This window comes from Molossus molossus, unplaced genomic scaffold (assembly GCF_014108415.1).
Source record: "Molossus molossus isolate mMolMol1 unplaced genomic scaffold, mMolMol1.p scaffold_m16_p_19, whole genome shotgun sequence".
Taxonomy (NCBI): Eukaryota; Metazoa; Chordata; class Mammalia; order Chiroptera; family Molossidae; genus Molossus; species Molossus molossus.
Window position 1 is genome coordinate 32,890,156 of NW_023425354.1, and position 10,462 is coordinate 32,900,617.

General features: G+C 58.6%; 1 protein-coding gene across 1 annotated transcript; it reads right to left on the bottom strand.

The window, feature by feature from the left end:
- Nucleotides 1-79: 79 nt before the first annotated feature.
- FAM171A2 (family with sequence similarity 171 member A2) lies at nt 80-9,965 on the bottom strand. The gene is made up of 8 exons (XM_036269098.1): nt 9,725-9,965; nt 5,900-6,127; nt 5,578-5,670; nt 3,311-3,469; nt 3,052-3,231; nt 2,842-2,958; nt 2,596-2,722; nt 80-2,088 (listed from the first exon to the last, which is right to left on the bottom strand). Exons 1-8 carry the CDS (start codon nt 9,840-9,842, stop codon nt 621-623), a joined length of 2,490 nt encoding a protein of 829 aa, XP_036124991.1. The 5' UTR covers nt 9,843-9,965; the 3' UTR covers nt 80-620.
- Between the last annotated feature and the right edge of the window lie 497 nt (nt 9,966-10,462).

Here is a 10,462-nt window from a genome sequence, read left to right on the forward strand (position 1 = left end):
GTCTGATTTGGCCACCCCGCCTGCCCTCCCCAGGGGATCCCTGAGCACCCACATTCGCTCAACCCCACAGAGATACACACAAAGTTAATCTCACCAGTTTTATATTTGCTGCTGCCCACAGCAATCCCATCACATTATCCCCTATTCCCCAGAGCCTCCCCAGCCACTAGCCCTGTGACTTGGTAGCCCAGAGGTGGGCTAATCAGCAAACAGCACCCCTCCCTTCCCAGGGGTCCAAAGAGAATGCCCCCTCCCTTCCCAGCCCTCATACTGGCAGCTGAGGCTTGGTTGCCCCTCCTGTTTTCCCACAATAGAACTTTCTATGTACAACCACCACGTTTATACAGGCATGGCTCCCCCCCACCCAGCCCTCCTGATGAGGGTCTGACCCCTCCCACTGCCTTCTTGGGGCAGACATGGGGTCCCTCCCAAGACATTACCCAGCACATACCACTGGACAGCTCCGCAGGCCCCTGGGCACTTCTCAAAGCCCAGTGCTAAGAGTGGGTGCCCCCACAACACCCTGGGGCATGCACCCGGGGGATGAGGCCAAGGCGGACAGGGCGGGGTCCGACCCGGCGGGGTCCGACCTGGAGGCGGCACCAGGCCAGGAGGAGACACTATTTGACGTTGAAAACCATCAGCGGCCGCTCCTCCCGCCGCTGCCAAGGGCTTTTCTTGTCGCCCGCCTCGTCACCCACCTCGGCCCCCAGCTCGTCCTCCGGGCTGGTGAGCGAGTCGCGCCGCAGCTCGCTGGCGCTGCTGCGGGAACTGTCCCCACGGCTGCGGCCCCGACCCCGGGGTACCGTGGCCGCCCGGCCCTCGGGCGCCGCCACCTCGTCTAGCAGCGGTGTCAGGGAGTTGTCCTCTGGAGAGCAGAGGCCCGTGCGGCTCTCGCTGCTGCTGGGCTCCGTGTCCTCGCTGAGCGCCAGGCGCGGGGGCGCGGGCGGGGGTGGCGGCGGTGGGGCGGCCATCGGGGCGCGCTCGCGCTCCTCGCGCAGGGGCCGCCGGCGCACCGGCCGCGCCTCGTGCAGGTCGACGCCGGAGTCCAGACTGGCATCAGTGCTCCGGCCGCCGCCGCCCGCCTGCAGGTCGATGTAGGAGTGTCGCACCTGCGAGTTGGAGCGCCCGTCGAGGGACACAAACCAGGCGCGTGGGTGCGGCTTCACGCCCAGTTCGAGCAGCTTCTTCTCGGTCAGCGCCTGCAGCTCCCCGTTGAGCTGTGCCATGGTAGACTCGTTGAACAGCACCGGGATGGTAACCGAGCCGCTGACCGGCGCTGAGCGCCCGCCCCCCCAGCCCTCGCCGCCGCCACCCCCGCTGCCCTCGCCTCCCGCGCCCGAGTGGCCCTGCATCAGCGGGCGCTGGGGGTCGGGCTGGGGAAAAGGGCGCGCTGGGCCGGCGGCCGTGCCCTCGGGCGGGATGGGCTCGTCGCCCGCCCCCGCGGCCCCCGCCTCGCTGCCCAGGCGCACGTAGTGCGCGGGAATCACCAGCGTGGGCATGACGTTGCGGTAGACACTGTCCTTGAGGTGGTCAATAGAGCCGCAGAAGATGAGCTGCCCAGCCTGGCTGAGCGACGATGGCCGTGCCAGCTGGTCCACCGACTGCGACAGCAGGAAGTCGGGGGTCTTGCTCTCGGCTGCCCCCTTGTGGCTCAGGTAATGCTCGAAGGGCGGAGGCGGCGAGGGCGGCTCTGGCAGGAAGGCAGTGGCCCCAGAGGGCCCCCGCCGGTACTCCTCTAGGCCTGGCTCCAGCCCGCCAGGACCCTCTACCGAGCGGGCGCCCTTCAGCCCGGCGCCCTCCCCCATTCGGGCACCTGCAGGCTCAGCGGCCGGATGGCAGGCAGAGCGCGGCTTGGCGCGGAAGAAGTCATCTCGGGAGGAGGCCAAGTCGCGGGAGCTGGAGAAGGCGGAGTGGAGGGGGCCTGGAGGCGGGGCCTCGGGGTCCCCCGACGGGGTGGGCTCCAGGGGTCCCCCACAGATGAGGTGGAGCTGGGACATCGAGGTGGCCTGGTCTCGTTTGTTGCCGTCAGAAGGCCCGGACAGTTGCAGCTTGCGGTGCTGTTGTCTCGGCTTCAGGCAGCGCCTCCTGGAGAGGAGAAGACAGACGGGGACCCTTAGGAAAGGTTAATGCCAGAGCAGCTCCCTAACCCTCCCAGTTGCAAGATGAGGGCTCGGCACAATGCCCAGGACTAAACAAATAAACTCCTGGGAGAGGTTTATGGAAAGAGCTTGCATGTCTGTGGGAGGTCCAGCTGGCAGCTGTGTCCATTTGGGTCTCTCTAGGGTAAACTGCGCGCCTGTGAGAACCTGAGAGTAGTGCCTAAGCCTGAGGTTCCGTGGACCAGAGAAGCTGGGCTGGTAGGAGCAGCTTCAGGTTGTATCTGGAGGGTCGGTCCTGCAGGCCCTGCCTCCTGTCTCCTGCCAGTCTTTCAGTCTTTGCATGTGCACATGCCCTGCTTTCTGGTAGCACCTTGTGGATCATACTGTGCTTTTATGCATTTTGGGGGCCTGAGCACCCAACAATAAGGGCAGGTATAGAGCAGGCCTCTGTCTGCATGGGATGAGAGAAGGTGGGGGTCTGGGTATCACTCACCGGCAATAGTAGATGAGCAGACACAGCAGAATGAGCACCAACAGGGCCAGGGCTGCCAGAATGGTGAGCAGGAAGATGGTATGGTAGGTGCCGATGTCCTGGATGCCTGATGTAATAGTGACCAGCCCTGTGCCAGGCGAGGGCTTAGCGTTCCAGGTGTGGATGCCCTTCCTGCTTTTCAGAAGGGGATCCACTCTCCCAGCCTCCCCTTCCCCCACAGTCCCACCCCCCCCATCACACTCTCACCAGCCGTGGGGGAAGCCATGGCAGCCGCCCAGTACCCCAGCTGAGGGGAGACAAAGGTCCAATAGAGTTGCCGGCCTTCCTTCCGGATCACACCAGTGCCATTTCGTACCCACAGCCCTGGGAGAGGCAGGGGTTGCATCAGACTGAATGTCCTTCCATCTAAGTCTTTATCCCCAAACTCCAGCCCTGGCAACCCCCCGAGGAACTCACCACTCTTGGGGTCAAACCTCCAGGCTGGAATGCTGGTGCCCACAGCAAGGGCACGAGGCTCTGAGGGCACAGGCAGAGACAGGTGAATGGGGCCTGAGAGTGGCACTTCTGTCCCATTGCCTGTCAGCAGGTGCACGCTCACGGCAGCCAGGGGCATCAGCTCCAGCCAGGAGCCATTGCCTGGGGGAAGGAGACACAGGGTTGAGGGCTAAATCCTTCAGGTGGGGGTTATCACTTCCATGCCTGGCACCCAGCATACCTGAGCTGGAGGCCTCAGTGCCCAGGAAGGCTGGGAAAGCCCGCATTTCCTGTTGGGTGCTGGCAGGTGTGAGTGAGGCCCAGAGCTGGCTGTAGGTGGAGCTGACAGGCAGGCGGGCAGCCCGCCGCTGGAACTGCACCCAGGGCAGGGAGCGGGCACCTGGATGGCGAGAGGAGGAGAGGAGGGGCTGCAGTGGCCTGGCCAGGGACAAGGTTGCCCAGGGACCAGAGCAGAAAGCAAGTATCTAAGGGGGTGGGGTAGCCAATAGGTCAGGCCACTTGGGAGACCAGGGAGGGTAGTGACTTGGGGAGAGAACTGGGCAGCTGTAGAATGTTACTTTGGAAGGGAAGTGCACCAGAAATCTAGTCCTGGCTGTGTGACCCTGAGCAAGTTACTTGCTCTGTGAAACAGTTTCCTTATTAACCTATAAAGCGATGAGGTTCAGGTCCTCAAACAACGACTATCACTGTGTTAGGTGCTGGGGATACAAAAATGAATAAGATATAAGTCACAATTCCCTGCCTTCAAGTTCACAGCCTAGTGTGGTGCGGTCTGTTAGGGTACCCATTAGAACTTTCTGCTGTGATAGACGGAGATGTTCTATACCTGTGGCGCCCATTACAGTACCCACCAGACACACGTGGCTATTAAGCACGTGAAGTATGGCTAGTGTAGTGAGACTTAGGAACTGGATTTATTTTTAATTTTTAAAACTTTAATGAATTTTAAATTTATTTAAATTTAAATAGCTATGCGTGGCTAGTAGCTACTGCATTAGACAGCTTAGGCTCTGTGTGCACTTGTGTGTTGTCTGCCTGTCTTGGGGTGGAGAGGACATAAAACAGAATTCTGCTACAATATGGTACTAGCTAACATTTATTAAGCTTTGATATTCTGGGTACTGTTCTGAGCAGGTTACCTGAATTAAAACCCCTGTAATTAACACAACAGCCCCTGACCTAGGCACCTTTATCATCAACTCCATTTTATAGGTGCAGAATTGGAGGCGGGAGTTCAGTAACTTGCCCAAGGTCACAATCCTGGAGCCTGACCGAAGCCCATGCAGTCTGGTGCCAGGACACATTGTCGCCCACCATCCCATCCCACTTCTCTATTACAATAGAGGGATGCAGGGTGCAAGAGGAGTCTGGGCCACCCAGCTTGGGAAGGCCCTGAGGTGCCTTGCAGGATAAGACAGCCAGGAAAGAAAGTGGAAAGGGACTTTCAGAGGACGGCCAGGAAAAAGGCCCAGGGGTACTAGGCAGCATGCTGGTCAGGGGCCTCCAGGTGACTGGAGTGGGAGGTGTGCGAGGCGGTGCCAGGTCAGGTCTCAGAGGGCGCGGTCAGCAGGTGAAGGAGTCTAGGCTTCATCCTGAAGCAGTGGGAGCTGTGGGAGGCTTTAAGCTAGGGGGCATTTAGAAACTTCGAAAGAAAGTTTAGAAGTCTCTGGTTCAGGGTCAGAGAGATGACGAGCAAATTATAACTTGGGGATAGGGACTCAGCTAAGAATATAAATTGAGGAGGGGCTTCTCCCACTCCCAAGTCCATGCAGCTCCCTTCACCAAATTCTTACCTCCTGCAACACTCACAGGTTCGAGTTTTCTCAATATTGAATGCAGCTGCCCTCTATTCCACTGCCCTGCCTGCTCCGTTTTTACTTCAGGGTTTACGATGGCCTGTTTGTGTGCCTTTCTACTTGTCTGTGAACTCCACGTGGCAGGGAGTGGGTCTGTTCTTCTTTACCATTGTTCCCCAGCACTAGACACGGTGCCTGGCACAGCCTAGGTGCTGCAGCGAGGCGTAGTTGGAGGAGACTGAAAGCTCGTGGGTACACCAGGGCCACTGCAGGACTGCTCCAGGCCTTGCACTCCATTGCTGTTCAGTACCTTGGAATGACCCCCTCATGGTCTTCTAACATGGCTAAGCACCCAGTAGGTGTGCAACAAGGACGTGGAGACATACACATTGAGAACAAAGGTGGCAGGGAATGGGAATTCTAATAATAGAGGGAGAATAGAAACCACTAGAAACCCCAATAACAATATTTATTGACGACCTTCTGTGCTATTTTTTCCATGCTTTATAATATTCGATCCTTACTTCAATTTGGGTAGATACTATCAATATCCACATCTTATAGATTAACAAACAGGCTCAGAGGTTAAGTGACTTGCCCAAGGGCACCCAGCTAGTATGGAAAAGCAGAGCTCTCTATACCCAGGTCAGGGGGCAGAAAGAGGAGCTTGGAAGTGGAGGGGGAGCCTTACCGGGAGAACCCAAGAGGATGTGCACCAGGTCCTCATAGAGGATGAGGGTAGCCGGCCGCTCAGGGAGCAGGTAGAGGCTGACTGACGCATACACTGTGGGAAGTTTGGCCTGTCAGCTCCAGAGAAAGCCCCTGCCCACCCCCAGGCGGGGTACTCCCTCCCTCCAAGTCCTAGTGACTTCATCCTCCCTCAGCCCCCTCTGCATACCCCAGCCCAGGCAGCAGCTGCTGGAAAGCCTACCCCCTCCACCCCCGAGGACTATTTTGGGAAGGGGTTGATGGGGTCAGCTGCTATCCCCCCCTCCACCTGCCCCTGCACTCACAGGGCAGCTTGTCAACACGCCAGGGCACGGAGTTGGTGAGGAAGCCAGGGCGGGCAGCAGTGACCAGCACCCAGGTGCCCAAACGGTAACTGAGGGGCAGTGTGGCCACACCCTCTGAGTCCGTGGTGCCAGTGGCCAACAGCATACGGTTCCCAAACACATCCACTGAGGCCTGGGTCAGAGGCACCAGCTCCCCGCTCACATACACCTGAACCTTGATCAGGATCTCTGTGGACAAGATGAGGTGAGGAGAGTAAGGAGGAGGGGGTGGGAAGAGAACTAGGGGGTACCCCAAAATCAGAGGAGGGGGCTGTGGGTTGGGAGCAGCTTTGGGGCCAAGGCGAGATAAGCTATTATAAAAACCAGCATTTACAGAGCCCTCAATTCAACTTCACATCAGCCTATGATGTAGGTGGTACTATTTCAACTAACACGCACTTTTCCATATTTTACCATTTCCGAACTCAGGCTATGCCTATGATTGCTGATGTCATTAATTACAATTGGCAGCATTTTTTTCATTTCTTACCGGTACATGAAATAACGGGGATCTTCCAGTCCATGATGTATTAGACTTGATAAAACATGCTCTTAGTCCATTTTACAGATAAAGAAACTGAGGCTCAGAATTTATATACTTGTGCCCTGGCCGGTTTGGCTCAGCGGTTAGAGCGTCGGCCTGCGGTCCGGAGAGACCCGGGTTCGGTTCCCGCTAGGGGCGCATACTTCGGTTGCAGTTTGTCCCCGGCCCTGGTTGGTCGTGCGGGTGGCAGCCACTTGATGTGTCCCTTCACGTCGATGTTTCTCTCTCTCTCTCCCTTCCTCTCTCTCCCTCCCACTCTATCTGTACAAAAATATCCTCGGGTGAGGATTAAAAAAAAAAAAAAAAAAAAAAAAATTAAAAAAAAGAATTTATATACTTGTGCTATAGTTAAGTGGGAGATCTGTGATCCAAACCTGGGAATCGACTTCTAGACCTAAATTCTTAACCACTGGACTCTATGGGGCTGGTGTCAGGGAGAGGAGAGGGAAGGGAGAGTTGAGGAAGAACGAATAAGTGGAGAACTAGGGGCTGCAAGTGGAGAGGAGAGAGGCCAGGATTCAGCCATTTGGAAGAGAGGATGGTGCACTGGGTCAGAGTTTGGGTTCAAAGGAAGAAACTAAGAAGGGAACACTAGGAAATTGGTCATCCCTATCATTCATCCTCTTCCCAGAACCCTTTGCACAAACTTGTTTCTCTTCAGATTTAGGGACTCACCCCAACCCTGAAGCCCAAACAAGTACCTCCTGACCCCTCCTCCTCAGTGTACTACTGGTCCCCTCCCAGATGGTCAGTACAGTCAGTCAACATGGTAATGCCCTCATTCCTACCAGAAGATGGACAGGGTGCTGGGGTCCTGGCAAGGGGAGAGATTGGAAGGGGGTACAGACCCAGGCCCAAGAGAAACTGGTGTGGAGGGGGCTGGCAAGGGAAGTCCAAGGCCTTTGCTTTTCAGCCAGCTCTGCCCCTAGCCCATGGATGATCTAGCTGGCATGGGCCTGCAGGTGTCCTGATTTCAGATGGGGTGATGGAGGGGGAGGGGAGGAACCAGGCCTAGAGTTGTTCTCATGGATTTCCCAGGCATTCTCTCTGATCTAGAGCACCACCTACCCCTTCCCACTCAGTGCAGCCCCCCCCCTTAAGACCATGCCTCATCTCTATCTTGCTGCTAATAACTGGAGGAGTTATCATGCTTAGAAAGATAGAGACCTAAGTACAAGCCTCAGGAGGCAGGTGGGGAGTGGGCTCGTGCTGGGAACAAAATTAGGGGAGTCCAGGTACAGAGGGAAGAGCCAGGAGATGAGGGGGCTGAGGGCTGCAGGGCACAGGAAGGTCAGGGGGCCTCATAGGTGGAGCCTAACACTCAACAGTGACAGGTGTCTTATCTCAGGCTTCCAACCCCAGGGCCAGTGCCACGCCTGCCCTTGGCATCCCATCCAGCTGTCCCTGAACCCACCACCTTGTCCCCTCCTAGGCCAAAGCCCAATTTGCAGGGTGGGTGCACACACTCAACCCTGTCCTGCTTTCTGGTTCTCCCAGGAACTGGCAGCTTCCCCTCCACTCCCTAGTAGGAATTCTGAGAAGCTAGAGGAGCAGGGCTATTTCCTACCCCCACCCCAGGCTAGGAGCAGCTGGATGGAGCAGCTGGGAAGAGGGGACCCAGGAGTATGGACTATGGTCATCTGACAGAATGCCTTGGGTTCAAGGGCCAGCTCCTCATAAAAGGGGAGAGAGCCCAGGGAACAAAACAAGGGTGGGCAGGTAAGGCCTGAAGGAAGCATCAGTGCCAAACTGGGGGGTAAGGAGGCAGGTACCTATTAGATTTCCTTCCCCTTTCCCCTCAATTAGGCTTCCAGCCAGAAGCCTGGGAGAGTCCTGATCCTGGCTCTATTCCAGCCAACTCCCTGGGCCCCCCCCTTCCCTGGGGTGCAGGACTTGAGAAAGGCTTTCTGAGAAACTAGGGCCCATTCCTAGCCATCAAAACTCTTCTTGTCCCCCAGAATACAGGGAAGACTGAGGCCAGAGAACTTTCCCCATTCCTCAAAGCCTGACATTCCATACAGTATCCGCTTCTCCTGGCTTCAGCCCTGCCTCATTCCAGGAGGAAATCCGACCCCCTCCCTTCATCCGGACCCCACTTCCCTCATGGAGACTCCCCCACCCTGCTTTTCCTGCCAGCTCCTTGGTGGGGAGGTGAGGAGTGGAGCGCACCAGTTCAGGCTCAGACAGGGATGGGGTCCAGAGGCAGGAGAGGGGAGAGTAGTGGCTGGGTGATGGGGCAGGAGGCTAGAAGGGAGGTACAGGGCTGGAGTGGGTGGAGTACCCTGAGAACCCAAGCTAGGTAGGGAGTTATGGTCTAGCTCTCCCATCCTCGCTGCTGCAGGATCCAACCCCACCCCCACCTCACACACCCACCTGGGCCCGGTGAGGCGCTGGGAGGGTCTCCTCCACCGCGTTGGAGAGGTGAGATGGGGAGGGGGTGACCTGGGAGCGGACTGGGGACAGGAGTGGCCGGAGGCCTGCTGGACGGGACCCAGGCACCTGCCCTCCCAGCCGTCACTGCCTACAGTCAGCTAGCCAGTTCAGCATGGCTCCGCCACCACAGCCTTGCCATGCGCTTTGAGCTAGGAATCACAATGCACCCCTTTTTTAAGAGCCCCCCAACTGCAGCCCCTTCTCCTTCATGGGTTGAGCAGCGTTTCTTTGGTGCACCCCAAAATCTAAACCTGGAAGGCCAGCTGGGGGCTGTCAGGCTCCAAGGCAAAGAAATCCATTCGAACAGTCTCACCCGCAGCCTCACCCACTCCCCTTTCTCCCCTCCCCCCGTCAAACCCAGCTCTAGGCGCCCAGCCCCCGTCCAGGCCCAGGGTGGCAGCCGATGCCTGAGCCCTCACCCAGCTGGGGTCTGGAGCGAGGAACCCGCAGGGGGCTGCGGAGTGGGCGCCCGCCCCAGCCCGCCCCTGGGCGGGTGTCTTCGGTAGACAATGGCTCAGGCAGCAGCGCCTCGCGGACCAGGAGGGAGAAAAACAAGGCAGGAGGGGGGGTGGCGGCGCAGATCCTGGGGACCCCCGCCCTCCCCATTGCGTCTCCCCGAGCCCCCCTCCCCGGAGGTCTTCCTCTCCCCGGGAAGCTCCGAACCCAGGTTGCCTATCTACCCCACCCAAATCCAGGGAATAGAATAGCCCCCAATTCACGAGCGCGGCCAAGAGGGGGCTGGCGGGCGGGGGCCCGATGGGGGTGAGGGGCGCAGGCTGGCGATCGCTGCCCTCCTAGCGGAGACTCACCCTGAGGGCTGGGGGGCTCTGGCGGCGTCTTGCCGGGAGCCCGGGAGGCGCCGCCGAGCAGCAGCCCCAGCAGCGGTAGTAGCCGCGCGAGGACGCTGGGGCCACTGGGCGGCGGCATCGCGGGGCTCGGCCTGGCCCTAGCGGCCCATGGCTCCCGCCCGGCCCGGCTCGGCCGGCCCCGCTCAGCCCCAGCTCTACGCCGCTCAGTCTCCCGCTCGGGCTGCGGCAGCGGCTCAGCGCGATTGTCTCCGCCCGGAGCCGCCGCCAGCGCCCCCTGCAGGCGGCGCCCCACCCCACGGGCCTCCGGGCACCGCCCCCTCACAGCCCGGCTCCGCCTGCCGCCCGCTGGCCCTGCCTGAGCTCAGCCCACCCCTCAGCCACCGTCCTGCGCTCTAGACCCAGAGCTGCAAGGGAGTGATTGAACAGGGTCCAATCGCCAGGGTGCTTGGAGTTCCAGAGACCCCGAAATTTGGTGCAAAATTGTGGGGGGGGGGGCGCGGATAGCTATTGCTTGCAACGCACTCAAATAGATGAGTACCCTCATGAGTGTCTACAGACCAAAAACGGTAGGAACTGCTCTGCTTTACTGCTCCCCTCTCTCAGCACAAACATTCTCGCAGTGCTGGGACGAGGGTGCAGCCCCCTGGGAATCAGTTGGTCCTGGATCTGGTCTAGCTCTTGCATTCTATTAAGCTGCGAGCAAGTTACTTAGCCTTCCTTTAAAGTGAAAATTGTAAT